Here is an 18,562-nt window from a genome sequence, read left to right as displayed (position 1 = left end):
CTCTGTTAGGAATAACCAGATTCATCACTGATTTGTTAGGAATAACACACACAAACCAAACACAAATAAAGAACACAAGGATTTAACATGGTTCGGTCCAAACTTACCTACGTTTATCCAGCGGTGACTAGGATTTTTATTGAGTGATACAAGACTACAAGTACATAATGAGATTAAATAGGTTAAGCCAAATTAGGGTTAACCCTTGGTAACTCATTCAACAAGACAAAGGCCAACTGGCCGCAAGGACTAGGGCCGTCCACCCTATCTTGCACCTCACCCTAAAGTGGCCCAATCTGGACCGGGTTTAAGCCTACATATACTAACAATCTCCTCCTTGGAGGCTTCAAACATGGTCAACACTGTGCTCCTCTTGTACTTTTGCAATCGTTAGCCTGAACTTTAACCATCTCCTCGTTGCCATCTGCCTTCTCATCAATCAATACCTATTGAAGCTCCCTAGAGCTTCAACCCAGTCTTCGTCTCTACCAGTGTGACATCTGCCCGACCCGACCCGACCCAGGTACCCGTTTCTCTGACCCGATCTCTCTGTTTTATCTCTCTGTTTTATTTATTTATTTATTATTTATATTTTACTTTTAATAGTATATTCCTTTCCGCCTTTCGTTTCCTTCCCGCCTTTTTCCCTCTTCTGTTTCTTTCCGCCTTCTTTTCTCTCCTGTTGCCTTTCCGCCCTTAAGCCTTGAACCCTTTTTCCTTAACTCTTTGCTTGCCCTTTGGTTCTTCCCGCCTACGGATGTCTGCAGCTTCACGCGCCAGACTCCTTGCATGGAAACCTGTGAAGACATCTTGTTCCTGCGATGCGTGAAGAGAACTCTTCTCGCAGCGCGCTAAGAATGTATGTTCTTTCCGCGTTGCGCTTAGAATTCTAGTTCTTCACGCAGCACGCTAAGGATTTGTGATTCTTCCCGCAGTGCGCTAAGGTTTGTTGTGCCAGCCTTCGCGCTCACGCACTCAGCCTTCTCGCGCCAGACCCGTTAAGTCTTCTGTTTATCCAGCCTGTATGCTTTTGTGTTGTCTTATCTTCTGAGCTGTTGACCTAACCTATCTAATGTCTGAATAGTTACTTTCGGCGCAGCATGCGTACCAACCCCTTTGGTTGGTAGAAAAAGTGACTGCCATTATCTTTTGAGATCTGCTTTTCCATGCTTTAACCAGTACCTTTATCTGAACCGCCCATGCTTTTTACTGTTCCCTGTCAGCCTTTTTCTCTTTTTCCCTGCTGCCATATCTTTTGATATCTCTTGCTTTTGGAATCTTTTTACTTTGTTATCTTTTGCGTGATCCTGTTGAAGATCTTTTCCCCTTTTTCTGGATTTATGTCTCCTAGGGTTTTCCCTATAAATACTAATATTATTTTCATAACACATCACACACAAACACATTATCTCTTCCTTTTGCTCTCTGCCGTTGTCCTCCTGCCGCCTCCCTCTCTGCCTCCGTCTTCCTCCTTGTTCTTCCTGCTTTTCCGGTAACATATATTATATTATAATAATTTACTTATTTAATTATGCTAACTTATATTCTAGACTTAAAACAAATTATTAAAACAATAATCTTATTTATAGGATAACTTGTGCTTATTTAAAGTTGGTTCTTGCTTTATCTATCTTCACACCGATTATCAAGTGAGTAATCTCGTATCTAATCCCTTTTTAGTTTTAATGTTTTGGGATGTTCATGTGTTCGTACAAAACTTGAGTCTTAAACTGTTTATGAACTTTAGTCGCGCAGTATCCCATGTGTTGAGGATGTTTACTTGGCTGTTTATTTGTATGTGTGTATCATTAACCGCTTTGTTCGGCCTATTCCGCAGTTCCGTTGGTACCATTAGATGAACACGGGAGACCTAGCGTTTACGGTTTTCTTTGTTTACACTTGCACAGATGTTTTCTCGTTTTTATGCTCAATTGGGAGCATGGATTGAACTATGATCTATGAACTATCTTAGGCTTGATCACAATCTGATTTCACCCTTGTTAAACTCTAGACATACACGTGTTGCGCGCAGATTTACTGTTATTATCTATGATTATCTATTAAACTTGATTTCTCACCAGCACGCAAGTGTTTGACGTTTATTTTAACACATGTTCAGGTTTGCTGTAGCTACATTTGGAGCTTGTGGACACGTAGGACGTTTTTACTTTTGGACCTAGATTAAAATGTATCAAGACAAGTTATTATTGTTCGAATATTTTGTCTTATAATATATTAATTTATGTTGTTTTAAGTTGTCTTTTGTTTACGTTGCGTATGCGCGAATGAATGTATTTATTAAATATTGACACCCAATAGTGTCACGAGTAATGAAACAATATGTGGCGCCCCGATGTATAATCCGCCTTTGGTCGGGGTGTTACAGATTGGTATCAGAGCTCGTTGACTTTAGGATAGGTGGTTAGACGTAACGGCCTAGAATACCTAAGAGTCCCTTCTCGCGCATGAGAGAAATCTCATGTTTGCATGTTTATTGTTAATTACTCGTTATTTATGAATATGCTCGCGCTTGCGCAGTATATGATTTTATTACGCGATATTTCGATTTTTGTTGAATTTCGATTTTTATTGATTTTTCTTACATATTCGTTTGTTGGGTTTGAAAATCCGAAAAGTCATGGTGATACATGAATAGTTATTTTCAATTTCCACTTACGATTATGTTCTGAGGTTGGAGACTTGAAAAGTCATGGTGATACATGAATTGTCAACCTCCAATACTCATTTTCTTGTATATTTTATATTAAGGATTGAAAAGTCATGGTGATACATGAATCGTCAATCTCCAATACTCGTTTGCTCGTATATTTTAAATTGGGAATCCGGAAAGTCATGGTGATACATGAATTGTCGATTCTTGATTCAAGTTTGTTACCTTTATTAAGTCTGCATTTAGGGTCATTTATTTTACTTTTAACAGTAACTGACTCCGCGAAACCAAGCTTTATAAGATTAAACTTTGTGCTAAAATCAAGATATTAACTAAAATTAAAACTTTTATAGAATGCCTCCGCTATCTCGCCGATTTCAGAGAAGAGAAGCCTCGCGCATACGTAGACAGCAACGTTCCCAGGAAATGGCCGCCGCAATAGCCCAAGCTTTGAGCCAAAACAATACCAACACCTCCAGTTACAACATTAAATCCTTCAACGCGGGTAACCCTCCGAAGTTCACAGGTCTTGAAGGAGCCACCGTGATGCTCCAGTGGCTTGAGAAAATTGAAAACACTTTCCTCCACACCCAATGCCCCTCAGACAGACGAACCCTGTATGCTTCCAGTGTCCTGGAATCTAGAGCGCTTACATGGTGGAATGGAGTAGCTCATGCGCGTGGCGCAGAGGCTGCTTCTAGCATGACATGGGAGGAATTCAAGGAAATTCTGACGCGAGAATTCTGCCCTCCCAACGAAATTAAGCGCCTAGAGGAGGAATTCTGGAACTTGAAGCAATACAGCGGTGAAGCGCGCGAGTACGCGACGCGATTCCACGAGCTAAGCTTACTGGTCCCTCACCTTGTTACCCCTTCCCGCCGAGCCATAGAGAAATTCCTTGGGGGTCTCCCCATGGAAATTCAAGATTCTGTATGGGCCAGAAACCCAGTAACCCTCTCTGACGCCATTGAGTTGGCCGCTGTGCTCAGCGACAACCATGTCAGAGCAGGAACCCTGTTCCTGCGGGGAACTGAGAAGACCAAAACCAAGACTGCTCCTGAACTCGCAGAAACCAAACCTGAACCCTCAAACCATAACCAGAAACGTAGGCGCAGACAAGCCTATGCGCTTACCAACCCGCCCATTGTCCAGCAACCAATTTATCAACCCCCAGTTTACGCGCCTAACCCACTGTCAACCTACCCAGCACCTCCTGTAGTCCATAACTATGCCTTAACCAATCCAGCACTTCCTGCCCCGCCTCCTAAGAAACCTTACACAGGAAACCAACCCTTCTGCCCAACCTGTAGACTTCACCACCCACCTCAAGTCCCGTGTCGCCAGTGTAACCGATGTGGCCGCGTAGGTCACTCCGTTGAGTACTGTAGAACCCCTCCCTCCAATCCGATTGCGCCAACACCACCAGTCTACCCGCAGAATCCACAACCAACTTACCAAAACCCACGACCCAGATCGTGCTTTAACTGCGGTGATCCAAGTCATTTCCGGAACGCATGCCCAAGGCTACAAGTTCAGATTACGCAAGCGAATCCGGTGAACCAGATTTCAAACCAAGTGACGCGTGGACGAGCTTTTAACATAACCGCGCACCAAGCGCAAGCGAATAACGACGTAGTTAATGGTACATTTTTGCTTAACGGATTTTATGCATCTATGCTTTTTGATACTGGCGCCGATCGAAGTTTTATCTCTCGCGCCTTTGAGCGGAAGCTTGCGCGACCGCGCGATAACTTAAAAGAAGATTTTTCAGTTGAACTGGCTAATGGCGAAACTGTTTTAATAAACTCGGTAATTAAAGATTGCACGCTTAACCTTAACGAAAACGATTTTCTGATTGACCTCATCCCCATGCCTCTTGGAAGCTTTGATGTTATTATTGGTATGGACTGGCTCTCGAAGAATCGCGCCGAAGTTATTTGCGCCAAGAAGATGATTCGCATTCCTCGAGAAAATGGTGATCTGCACATCTACGGCGAGAAACCTTCCCGCGGTCTCAAGCTTATGTCTTGCGCCGAAGCCCAAAGGCTTATGCGGAAGAAGTGTATTGCATTTTTAGCCCATGTGGTTAAACCTGTTGAAGGAAAGAAGCTTCGCGATATCCCTGTTGTGCGTGACTTCCCTGAAGTTTTTCCTGATGATCTTCCTGGTATCCCTCCCGCTCGTGAAGTCGAGTTCCGTATTGATCTTGTCCCTGGTGCTTCCCCCGTAGCTAAATCTCCTTACCGTCTTGCGCCCGCTGAGATGCAAGAATTGGCAAGCCAACTTCAAGAGTTGACTGCTAAAGGATTCATTCGCCCTAGCTCTTCGCCCTGGGGTGCTCCGGTGTTGTTCGTTAAAAAGAAAGATGGATCGTTTCGCATGTGTATCGATTACCGCGAGTTGAACAAACTCACCATTAAGAACCGGTATCCCTTACCGCGCATTGACGACCTCTTTGATCAACTCCAAGGTGCCTCTTGTTTTTCCAAGATTGATCTCCGCTCTGGCTATCACCAGTTGCGCATCCGCGATGAAGATGTTCCGAAGACTGCTTTTCGTACTCGCTATGGCCATTTTGAATTCTTGGTCATGTCCTTCGGTTTAACCAATGCACCCGCCGTTTTCATGGATCTAATGAATCGGGTGTGTAGGCCTTACTTGGATAAGTTCGTGATTGTGTTTATCGATGACGTTCTGATTTATTCTAAGACTAAGGCCGAGCATGAGCAACATCTTCGATTGGTGTTGCAAAAGCTTCAAACCGAGCAACTCTTTGCCAAGCTCTCCAAGTGTGAATTTTGGTCTGATGAAGTACAGTTTCTTGGTCATGTTGTAAACAAGATGGGTATTCATGTCGACCCATCCAAGATTGAAGCAATCAAGAACTGGATTACGCCATCTTCTCCTACCGAGATCCGTTCCTTCTTGGGCTTAGCTGGTTATTACCGGCGATTTATTTCGAACTTCTCAAAGATTGCTTTGCCTTTAACAGCTTTGACGCACAAAGGCAAACCTTATATTTGGAGCTCGAAGCAAGAAGAAGCCTTTCTAACGCTCAAGCGATTGTTGTGTGAAGCTCCTGTTCTTGCGCTACCTGAGGGTAATGATGATTTTGTCGTATTCTGCGATGCCTCCAACCAAGGTCTCGGTTGTGTTCTTATGCAACGAGGCAAGGTTATCGCTTACGCATCAAGGCAACTCAAGGTTCATGAAAAGAATTATACAACTCACGACCTCGAACTTGGTGCAGTTGTTTTTGCCTTGAAGATCTGGAGACACTACCTTTATGGTACTAAGTGTATCCTCTACACTGACCATAAAAGCCTTCAGCATATCTTTGATCAGAAGGAACTTAACATGAGGCAACGCCGATGGAACGAACTCATCAGCGATTACGATTGTGAGATCCGGTATCATCCTGGTAAAGCTAATGTGGTAGCTGACGCGCTCAGCCGAAAACCCTGCCAGCTTAACTGTATCTTGCCGCGCACGCAGCTTCACTTCACGCCGATTCTAAGCAACCTTGGATCGCGAATTCGTGACGCACAGCACGCATCCATCTGTATTGGTAACCTTCGCGCCGAGTTAGCGTGTGGCGCGGAAGCGCACTTTGTCCCTAATCTAAGTGGAATTCTCTGCTATCTCAATCGCATCTGGATTCCCTTTGATGAGAATCTTCGCGCTGATATCCTGTGTGAAGCGCATAAATCTCGGTATTCTATTCATCCTGGCGCTGATAAGATGTACAAGGACTTGCGCATTACTTATTGGTGGCCCGGTATGAAGAAGGATATTGCTGTGTTCGTAGCTAAATGCCTGACTTGTTCTAAAGTTAAAGCTGAACACCAACGCCCATCTGGTTTGCTTGAACAACCAGAAATTCCTACGTGGAAATGGGAATGTGTAGCGATGGACTTTATTACCAAGTTACCTTTGACAACAAGCAAACATGATAGCATTTGGGTAATAGTGGATCGTTTGACTAAGTCTGCTCACTTTCTGCCCATTCGTGAAAACTACCGTGTTGAGCAACTCGCGCAGCTTTATGTCAAGGAAATTGTCTGCCACCATGGTACTCCTTTGAGCATCATATCCGATCGCGATGGCCGTTTTATATCTCGCTTTTGGAAATCTCTCCAATCTGCGCTAGGAACTCGCTTGGACATGAGTACGGCATATCATCCTCAGACTGACGGTCAGTCTGAGCGAACTATTCAGACTCTTGAGGATATGCTCCGATCTTGTGTTCTTGATTTTGGAGGTAATTGGGATTCGCACCTGCCTTTGATCGAGTTCTCCTATAATAACAGCTATCATTCCAGTATCGGTATGGCCCCATTTGAAGCACTTTACGGTCGTAAGTGCCGCTCCCCAATCTGTTGGAGCGAAGTGGGTGAAACTCAAATCACAGGACCCGAACTTGTTCAAGAGACAACCGATAAAATCGCCAAGATCCGTGATCATCTGCTGACTGCCAGAAGCCGACAGAAGAGTTACGCAGATCGCAGACGAAAGCCTCTCGAATTTCAAGTAGGTGATCTTGTTCTCCTCAAAGTGTCGCCTTGGAAAGGTGTTGTCCGCTTTGGGAAGAAAGGTAAGCTTGCTCCTCGTTATGTTGGTCCATTCAAGATTCTCGCGCGTGTGGGAAAAGTTGCCTACAGACTTGACCTGCCGCCCGCGCTCAGTAATGTGCATCCAACGTTCCATGTATCCAATCTCAAGAAGTGTTTAGCTGACGAGAACCTTCACATTCCACTTAATGAAGTTCAAGTTGATGAAACTATGCATTTCGTTGAGAAGCCTGTTGAGATTATGGATCGCGAGGTTAAGCAAACCAAGCGCAGTCGTATCCCTATCGTGAAAATTCGTTGGGAGTCCAAGCGCGGAGCCGAGTTTACATGGGAAAGGGAAGATCAAATGAAGATCAAGTACCCGCACCTGTTCTCTGCGCAACCTACTTCGAGATAAATTTCGGGACGAAATTTCTTAAAGTAGGGGAGACTGTGACATCTGCCCGACCCGACCCGACCCAGGTACCCGTTTCTCTGACCCGATCTCTCTGTTTTATCTCTCTGTTTTATTTATTTATTTATTATTTATATTTTACTTTTAATAGTATATTCCTTTCCGCCTTTCGTTTCCTTCCCGCCTTTTTCCCTCTTCTGTTTCTTTCCGCCTTCTTTTCTCTCCTGTTGCCTTTCCGCCCTTAAGCCTTGAACCCTTTTTCCTTAACTCTTTGCTTGCCCTTTGGTTCTTCCCGCCTACGGATGTCTGCAGCTTCACGCGCCAGACTCCTTGCATGGAAACCTGTGAAGACATCTTGTTCCTGCGATGCGTGAAGAGAACTCTTCTCGCAGCGCGCTAAGAATGTATGTTCTTTCCGCGTTGCGCTTAGAATTCTAGTTCTTCACGCAGCACGCTAAGGATTTGTGATTCTTCCCGCAGTGCGCTAAGGTTTGTTGTGCCAGCCTTCGCGCTCACGCACTCAGCCTTCTCGCGCCAGACCCGTTAAGTCTTCTGTTTATCCAGCCTGTATGCTTTTGTGTTGTCTTATCTTCTGAGCTGTTGACCTAACCTATCTAATGTCTGAATAGTTACTTTCGGCGCAGCATGCGTACCAACCCCTTTGGTTGGTAGAAAAAGTGACTGCCATTATCTTTTGAGATCTGCTTTTCCATGCTTTAACCAGTACCTTTATCTGAACCGCCCATGCTTTTTACTGTTCCCTGTCAGCCTTTTTCTCTTTTTCCCTGCTGCCATATCTTTTGATATCTCTTGCTTTTGGAATCTTTTTACTTTGTTATCTTTTGCGTGATCCTGTTGAAGATCTTTTCCCCTTTTTCTGGATTTATGTCTCCTAGGGTTTTCCCTATAAATACTAATATTATTTTCATAACACATCACACACAAACACATTATCTCTTCCTTTTGCTCTCTGCCGTTGTCCTCCTGCCGCCTCCCTCTCTGCCTCCGTCTTCCTCCTTGTTCTTCCTGCTTTTCCGGTAACATATATTATTATAATAATTTACTTATTTAATTATGCTAACTTATATTCTAGACTTAAAACAAATTATTAAAACAATAATCTTATTTATAGGATAACTTGTGCTTATTTAAAGTTGGTTCTTGCTTTATCTATCTTCACACCGATTATCAAGTGAGTAATCTCGTATCTAATCCCTTTTTAGTTTTAATGTTTTGGGATGTTCATGTGTTCGTACAAAACTTGAGTCTTAAACTGTTTATGAACTTTAGTCGCGCAGTATCCCATGTGTTGAGGATGTTTACTTGGCTGTTTATTTGTATGTGTGTATCATTAACCGCTTTGTTCGGCCTATTCCGCAGTTCCGTTGGTACCATTAGATGAACACGGGAGACCTAGCGTTTACGGTTTTCTTTGTTTACACTTGCACAGATGTTTTCTCGTTTTTATGCTCAATTGGGAGCATGGATTGAACTATGATCTATGAACTATCTTAGGCTTGATCACAATCTGATTTCACCCTTGTTAAACTCTAGACATACACGTGTTGCGCGCAGATTTACTGTTATTATCTATGATTATCTATTAAACTTGATTTCTCACCAGCACGCAAGTGTTTGACGTTTATTTTAACACATGTTCAGGTTTGCTGTAGCTACATTTGGAGCTTGTGGACACGTAGGACGTTTTTACTTTTGGACCTAGATTAAAATGTATCAAGACAAGTTATTATTGTTCGAATATTTTGTCTTATAATATATTAATTTATGTTGTTTTAAGTTGTCTTTTGTTTACGTTGCGTATGCGCGAATGAATGTATTTATTAAATATTGACACCCAATAGTGTCACGAGTAATGAAACAATATGTGGCGCCCCGATGTATAATCCGCCTTTGGTCGGGGTGTTACAACCAGCTCCCACTTAAACAAACTGTCGGAAACTGAAAATTTATAAGAACAAACACTCTCTGAAAAAATCAGATAATCCCCTTGAGAGACTTTGATCACTAGAATACTATGTTTTCAATCGGATCGGACATGGAACCGGACGAGCAACCGGTTCATCTGTTCAACCTGTCTAACAAACTTGGTAAAAAAACGACGTTTATGGTTGAAAAAAAGATTTAAAAAAATTTATAGTAAACTGGTTCAACCGGTCCGGTTTTCCAGTCAGACCGGTTGAACCGGTTTGGACCGGCCGGTTCTCTGGTAGACAAGCGAGCTACATAGAATTGGACCGGCCAGTGGACCGAATCCTGGTCGGGTCTGGTCTCAACAACATTGCTAGAATACTAGTTCTTATAACCTACTGCGTGGTAACTTTGACTAAAGCTTTGACTGAATAGCTGTCAATGCTCCCACTGTCATAAAAACCCTGATTGTTTCTTTGAACTTTTCCAAGCACGTTCAACCTGAATCGGACCTGTGTCTCTAGATTTGTCATCTGCAAAACAAAGTTTCTTCTTCCCACGAGATTTTGTGAACCAGACTTTGGCTTTTTTCTAAACTGGGACGGTTACTCCCTTAGATGCTAAACCAACCATATACAATGAACTATTTTTACTTCCTCAAGCCATGACTAGATTACCTTTAACCACCTTCTACTGCTCACTCCTGAACTTAATGTCACGTCCCTGATCATCCAACTGTCTGACAAAATCAACGACATCTTAAGACCACCTGAAATAACCCTAACATCCTTAAAGTCCATGAATCATCTCAAGTCTTTAAATCTATATCACCCACGCCCATAACATCAATAACTTCATTGTTCACAAGTATTACTTTTCCAAAGTCTCGTAACTTCAAATTCCTCATCGTTTCAGTGAAGTGAGTGGCATAAAACAATGCACCAGAATCTATAGCCCATGAATTAATGTTACTCTGAACACTACAATCCAAAGCATCACCCTCAATAGTTGCTTCTTTCACCGTGTTATTTTCTGTAACATTCATTTCTTTCTTATCACTCTCATTTGGACACCGACTCCTAAAATGCCCCATCTCTTTAGAATTCCAGCATATAATATCTTTCCACGTATTTGACTGGCTCCACTTCCTGTTCCTACAGGCTTGTTACTTTCCCCTACATGTCTAACTTTCATGATAGTGCTAACACTAAGTAAACAGAGGCTATATACGACATTACTTCTAAGACCACCAATAGTGGTAATGTTGTGAGAGCATAATGAGATCCAAAACTAGACGAACACCGCTGTCACACCCCAACTTAGAACCTAGAAGTGTGACACTCGATGATACATGTTTTGTAAATATATAAGAGTTACGAGTTTATTTTAGCGGAATATCTGGCTTCATAATAATAAAATATTAATATACACTGAGAATTTCTTAGGAATTAACTACCAAAGTATTTGGTTTACAAATATTGTATCATTGTTACAAGAATTTTAATTTAACAAAATTAAGCTATCTTCAAGTTGCGAGCATCTATCTATGTTAATGAGTACTAATCCTTGTATATACTGCTACTTTTAGTTAACTTCAATGTGAAGGGGAAATATGTCAGCGATATGCTGGAAAAACGTTGGCATACTCTAATAGAGTTTTAAGTCAACTTTTCGTTAAATACAAAGATAGTTTTCTGTACAACACAACATGAATATCTTTTTATCTCAGGTTTTGTACCATAGCAAACACATATAATTCAAGGGTTCTCCAGGAGTTGTACCCATTGGAGAACTGGTTATGACTAACAATAGCATGTCTCCTAGTAAGTTATGTTTGGATCTAGACACATGTGTAATCGGTCCGAGATGCTTTTATTTTCTGTTTTGTATTATAACGCCTTTCAAAGATTACGTAATCTCATGTAACATTTGACTGACTCTTTAAGATAAACAACATGCTTATTTTATTTTTGACTGATTGTAAAAGGTTTAACGTATTTACTTTTGATTGTCTGTTCTGTATGATGGGGTGATTTTGTTTGAAAACTTTGCAATGATGTTTAACCTATAATAAATACGTTTACATAAATACCTGGATCGTATCTCTTGATCCAGCTACAGACCATACTATCCCGATTTTATCGTTTCAAACCTCGTTTATTAAGACTGGTTCTGTTTATTGGTTCAAAACTTTACTTCCTTCATAATAATTAAAATTAGCTTGAGACGGGCCGTATCATAACGAGACAGTTCAAATATCAGTGACATGCAACCACAAGTTTGATCTCTTGACATCTATCAAAAGTTGGGATGAGACGGGCTGTCACATGATTAGACGATCCGCCTAATCCTCTGTTTTCTGGCTGTTAAGTGTAAAAATGACCTTGACATCTTTTTGACTCATATTAAGTGTACTATGATCTTATGCATGTATAAAAAGTAACACTTATGTGATTCCTGTAAATCATTGTAACGGTGGTTGGATCTCGCTTAAACATGATAAACGAACTTAAATGATTGTTAGAACATGCCTTCCTTACTTCCGAACAATATTAAAAATCAGGGATGATTGGGAATGGCTGCTAATGATTCTGGAATTTGATCAACACCTTCCTATTGCCTTAGAAAACCTTGAACTAGATTGGACTTGATTAAGAACTCAAGAACACTTGCTTAAACTTGCTCATGATGCATGGGATGATTTCCAAAAGTTGTGTGATGGACATGGACGTCAAATGCTCTAATTTTATAGGCGAGGGGGTGTTGATGAGTCAACAATCGACACAAGACACGTTTTGATTGAATTTGAAACCTCTTGCTAAACTGGGCAGTGAGATGGACCAACACAAAAAGAGACGGTCCGTCTCATCTATTGTAGGCGGGTGAGACACCCCGTCTCAAAATGGTAGGTGCTTGTGACACCCAGTCTTAAATAAAAACTTAATACCCATGTTATGTTTGATACGGGCCGCCACAAAATGAGACCGTGAAAAATTACATATTAGACCTTGAACTTTAAGTTTGAAAGAATACCAAATGGTCCCTTAACTTTGAAAGTTGGCAAAAATGGCACGAAAGTTCTGGGAATGTTACAACCGCCCCCTAGTTTTGAGCCTCATTTTGGAGGCACTCGTTGTGTACACAAGGAGAGGCCGTGAGAGATTTGTGAGATAGAAGGAGAAAAAGGTAATCATTGCAAGGGGTTTTGAGGCCTTTTACCACTACACATTTTGAAAAACTAACTTGGAAGTCACGTGTCAAAAAACCCCCTATGTGCTTAGTTACCACTACGCATAGTCTAATAGGTGTAATATATCCTCGAGTAAGCTCGTAATACTTATAATACAGTTTTACACCAATCACAATCCGTATAAAAAACCTGAAAGACATGCTCAAAAAGATACAAGCTGGTAAGCTATAAAGATGCTGAGTTCGTGAGATGAAGTTAAAATAGCCAAGAAAATTTTATCCAAGTGTAAGTGTGCTTACTAAAACAAGTCCAAGCATCATACTAGCTAGAATTTATCCCGATCCAACAACAACGTACACAATAAACATTTTGATGTTAGTGATGCCCGGAGATTTTTCGGTAGACGCAAAGATTAGAAACATACTTTTCTCTTCCTTCTATGATTAATTTTTGAAACAAAAAATCTGGAGTAGAAAAACAAGGAAAACTACTTTATTCTTTCATATCTTTTTATTGATACACGATGTTGGATCAGAAGTGATGAGCACACCAGAATAAAGGAAACAAAACAACCAAATTTTTATTTGACTAACCAATATGCTTTTTATATAGAACAGTAACAAGAAAAAGAGATCAACATCTATATTATAAAATAGGAATTTGGAAATCAAACTATGGCTATCCACACTTAGCCTTATAGAATATGAATCGGTAAAGCCCAACTTGATAGAATACTTCGGCCATCAAATCAGATTTACTTGGAGCATGTTTGGGATTTAGTTTGAAAAATATTTATTGACTTTTTCAAGAAGCCATTTTGAAAAGCCAGAATTTGGGCTTCTAGAAAACTGCTTTTTAACGCTTCAAAAAGCTAAACTAAAAAGGATTTTGGTGATTGCCAAACACATTTTAACTTATTGGCTTTTTGAAAACACCAATAAGCCAATAAACATTTTTCAAACTCAATCCCAAACATGCTCTTAATTTTGGCAAAATGAAAGGAGTTCCTTATCATTTTGAAATCTTTCCATGTCGTGTTTATCTAAAGTCACCCATGCGTCAATACCATCTCCATTGGGAGTATCCATTAGCACGGCACCACTTGGGTTTACAGATCTTAACGTCATACTTGCAACTGCGGGATTTCCCCATCCAAAATCGAATTTGTGATAAGGGGTCCCGCAAAAGCTCGGAACCAAAAAGGTTCTGTTGACAACATTTTCTACTTCTCCATTGAATAAACTTGACACAATCCAATCAGTCCTTTGATGAACTAGCTGCACGTTTTGGACTCGGTCAAGTTCGATCTTCTGATCTTTTATCTTGGAAACCAGAACACTTATTGAAGTTTCAGTTTCATGTTGGGTGCTGATCAAGATACTTGCTACGTAATTTCCGACGGTAGTTTGGGGAAGTTTTGGGACAAATTTGCTACGCATATTGGCGGGGAAAAATAAAAAATATGGCTTAAAAGAAGACGCCCTTGCCAATGTGGTTTTGTAAAGTAGACAAGTCAATACTTCGGCCCTTGTAGGATTTTTTATAGATAGTGTTGATCCACCTTCCGTGATGACCTTATTCTTGAGGTCAATTAATTTTGAGTTGGGGAACACGAACTTTCGGGTGACAGGTTCGCTACACTTAGAAGGAGATAAAGCCGAAGTATCAAGAAGGGGAAGAAGGTTGGCAGTAGCTGGGGATTGAATAAAATGAGGGGTAAGGGGCAGTACCTCTTTGTGATCGGTGGAACCATAACGTGCCACTGAAGCCCAATGACTAACGAATGACACAGCCGTGCAGGCATCACCAACTCTGTGTGACAGCGTCACTCCCACCGCGATTCCACCACACACAAAGTGATTGACTTGAACCCCAACAAGACTCGCTATATGGGGAGAGTTTGGCCAAAACATGCCATCAACATAAAGTTGGCCAACGGTGTCATTTTCTTCACTTATATGTTGGGACATGTTCATTTGGCTATCGTTTTTGGCTTCAACAAATACAACCCCCTCATCGTCACAATCGATGTAAGGCATGGTCGGTGTGTGTAATTTGCCGGCAAACGGATAGTACTTTGTTAGGCTCTGTGACAATGATTTCTTTAACACCCGGACTTTGTCATCAGCGGATAAACTGCAAGGTTCATTGTTTGGGTAATAGAGAATTATTGGCATGTATGTGTGTGCGGTTCGTTGATCAGTCTCAGAAAGATTATAAGTCCGGAGATGAGATGGTGTTGGAGAGGAAGGCTTCACCATTTCTCGAGAAACAATGGTGTGCGTTGCGTTCATCATCATCAACTTTTAATGGAAAGATTTTATTGTTTTCAATCTTGTAGCTGCAAATTATATGTAGATAAATATGCTCTTACTATATATAGCCTATGCCACCCTCTCACCCTCATGTGGTATATATTAACAAACAATATACTCTTTTGTCAATTATTGTGAAGACTTAAACTATCCAATTAAAATTGAAGCTTTGGGTAAACAAAAATAATATTTGTATAATAGAAACAGACATTCTTGAAGTTGACTGATGTTCTCAAAATGTCGTGTTAAAGAGCGAGGTGAGGTTAAACTCAGTAAAGATTGCTACATGCCTACAGATAAGACCCACTTTACAATCAGCCATCCGTCGATTTGGGTCTACTTGAAAATAGTTAGAACATAGAATTTTCTTTTCAGCGCGAAAACCGCTTATACCACATCTATATTACATTATAAAACATATAGGCATCCTTTCAAATTCCTTAACTCTCCTCCATCAGACGCCGTTGAATTAATTGCCCTTGCCTGAAAAATCCAGCTCCAGCTTCCAACCCTACTTGCCGGCGACTTCAATCCAGAACCCTACTTGCCGGAGACTTCAATCCAACAGTCAACCTCAATACTTTGTTTTAATTCCTCTCATTCTCTCTCTGTATACGTTACACCTCATACATCAATTCCTCAATCAATCTCTTCTTCAACAATCAATCAAATCCTCAATCAATTTATTTTAATTCATGTCAGTTTCTATGTAATATAGTCATCCTAATTGCTACTTTCTATGCTATAAAAACAGCCAAACAGCCACACGAAATTCTTCATCATCATCATCATCATCATCATCATCACCAGGGTTTAGTTATGGTTTATTGGTATTAGGTATGTTATACTCTTCCTTTGTATTATGTATTCTCAATTCCCATGATTCTTGATTATTCCTATTCATTACCCTTTTGATTTCATTATGCTTTGAAGATGCTAGCTAATTCACGTTTTCATTACTCTTTTGATTTCATTCTGTTTTGAACATGTTAACTGATTCACCTTTAAATTTGGTTTCATTGTGGTTTATTGGATGATAATTAGGTTTGACAATAGATTTGCAGGTTAAAATTACACCACATTACCTCGGGTACCATAACATTTATGCAGAGAACTCGACTTTAAAGACATATATTAGCTCAGCTTCACCATGAATCAACCAACCATACTGCAACTGGTTTGGGTTTTCTTTCTCAAAACTGTTATTCATGATCTGTAACATAAATTTATGTGATTTATATATATATTATTTTCAATACATGATACTATGCTGGTGATGCGTTTTGGTTATGCCATGTAGTTGTTATATTGACTTCTATTGTTGACTCTTAATCTTTTATATAAGAATAATTCATGGTCTTTTTATTACAGCATGTCACGTACGTCTATAATTGCAAACTGTTACAAAGTTTATAACTAAAGTCATAGAAAAGGCTGATATAATTTTCTGTACAAACCAATAAATGACTTTTCTTGTTTTGTAGGTTAGCAGGAAAAATGATCTATGATGGTTCTTGCAAGAGATCCTTGAAACTGAGGTTAGTTAATGTGACACAAAATGTATATATGCGTGTGAAAATTCGTTTTTGATTTTGCCGGTATGCTTGAAATTGCCTAAATGCTTAGGCATGGACAAGATCTCCCATATTATTGATGTGCAGTGTATGCATTATAATAATTTACATTATTTTTAATTGTATTGCATACATATGATTTTAATAATCTTGCAAATACTTTTAGGGGAAAAGATGGCAGAAGAAGAACTCATCGTGGAGGTGCTCGAGGCATTTGGGCGTGCTTTAAAGGTTTGCTTTTATATAATTACATAACTTATTGTCTGCCACTCAGATATTCAGGTCGACTGAAATTTATTTGTTGTTGAGTGCAAGTTAACACTTACAATTGAGTTTGTGCTGTTGATTACTGATAAGCCAAGGTCCATGACTACACCTTCCATGTTAGTGTATAAAAATGCAGACTACAGATTGACCCAAAAAAAGCATATAATCTAAATGGCAACAAATTCAGTTCTTTTGCGTTTGAGAGAAGTTTAAAGCTGATGATGCTGCTGCACCAGCATTATTATAGGACCTACCAAAGTTGCTTCTCAATCGGCTGAAGCAATTAAAGCCCAAACTATAAACTATGAGTTTGGTGCTAACCTTCTAGAACCCAAAGGTTCATTATTTACTATTTTTACCACTTTTATAATAAGTTTAGTGTTTTTAAAACTCTTTATTTCATTATTTCTTAGTCAAAGATGTGGGCATGCGGCTTTTTGGAAGGGCCGACAAACAGAACCGTTCTGTAAGGCCCCGAACCCCGGGAGCCCCACAGTTGGTATTCATATAAAATATTATTTGAAGTAATTAAACTTGAAAACGGTTTCTTTCATTAAAAACAAACATCTCAGAGTGTAAATTCAGCGGAAAACATAAATAGTAAAGTAAGTTCTCTAAAGCTCGGGAATTTTGCCCAAAACCAATTTTAAATATAATTCATAAAACTATTTAAAATAAAATTGTTCAAAATACATTCTTCCATCCACGTATGCCCCTCACCGTCCAAGTAGCTTCATGCACGTCCAAGCGATAAGGCATCCTCTTCCTAACCTGAAACTCACACTAACATGCACACAAAGTCAGCTTGAGCTGAGTGAGTTCAAGATTTAAGTAAATAATATCAGTAATAACAATTATGATAGTCATACCAAAAGTTTAAAAACAAAAAGAGTGCATCCATTAAGTCATTACCGAAGACTAAACATTCTCATACATACATATACAAAATATATATATAAACATTCTTTCAAGTACATCCCTATATATTTAACAATATATATATATATAACATCCACGTATAACATCAGGGTCGAGCAAACGTACAACCCAAACACGTAACATCAACGCATGCAAACACAAAGTAGGCATACGCAACATCAGTAGTCGAAACGACTACAACATCGCCAAATATAGGCCAAACAATATATATATATATATATATATATATATATATATATATATATTAACATCCCAAGGCCTACCATATACCTAGCAAGCCTATATAAAATCGTTTAAAACATTTCATCAAGCAAGAAAAACACTTAGGTGTGCATGCTAGCCCAAAATTTAAAAGAGTAAAAAGGGCATCATGAACTCACCTGAAATCAATCAAACACCAGCAACGAGCTAGGAAATCTCTAAGTGCACACTCACAAGTAAGGGCCTGTAAATTGTACACAACGCGTTACTAAACTAGACCGTAAGAACACGCTTGCCTAACGGGCCATTCAAGCCCAACAATTTGGCCGAGGCCCAACCCATACTCTTTACTTTACCTCAGCCCCTAAAACCTTTCAATTAACCAAATCCACCCTACGATCATGGTCGGGGCTAACCATGATGCACAACTCACCCGTCGGTATGCAAATCGAGTCGAATACGCGCGTAATAACTCTTAAAACCAATTGCCAAACAAATCAGCCCCAAATGG

At 40.1% G+C, this 18,562-nt stretch overlaps 1 protein-coding gene across 1 annotated transcript; it reads right to left on the bottom strand.

Moving 5' to 3' along the window:
- Positions 1-13,735: 13,735 nt before the first annotated feature.
- On the bottom strand, positions 13,736-15,057 carry LOC143602519 (limonoid 21-O-acetyltransferse-like). The gene has a single exon (XM_077079595.1). It carries the CDS (start codon positions 15,053-15,055, stop codon positions 13,736-13,738), a length of 1,320 nt encoding a protein of 439 aa, XP_076935710.1. The 5' UTR covers positions 15,056-15,057.
- Between the last annotated feature and the right edge of the window lie 3,505 nt (positions 15,058-18,562).

The sequence above is a fragment of the Bidens hawaiensis genome, unplaced genomic scaffold, assembly GCF_021521415.1.
Source record: "Bidens hawaiensis isolate Kalapana, Puna unplaced genomic scaffold, B.hawaiensis_p1.1 tig00059069_1, whole genome shotgun sequence".
Taxonomy (NCBI): Eukaryota; Viridiplantae; Streptophyta; class Magnoliopsida; order Asterales; family Asteraceae; genus Bidens; species Bidens hawaiensis.
The sequence above is the reverse complement of the archived record's forward strand: the minus strand, read 5'-3'. Positions and strand labels throughout refer to the sequence as shown.

What these genes read in the sequence shown, in the direction of transcription:
- LOC143602519 (XM_077079595.1), bottom strand. Translation starts at nt 15,055, where the DNA reads ATGATGATGAACGCAACGCACACCATTGTTTCTCGAGAAATGGTGAAG.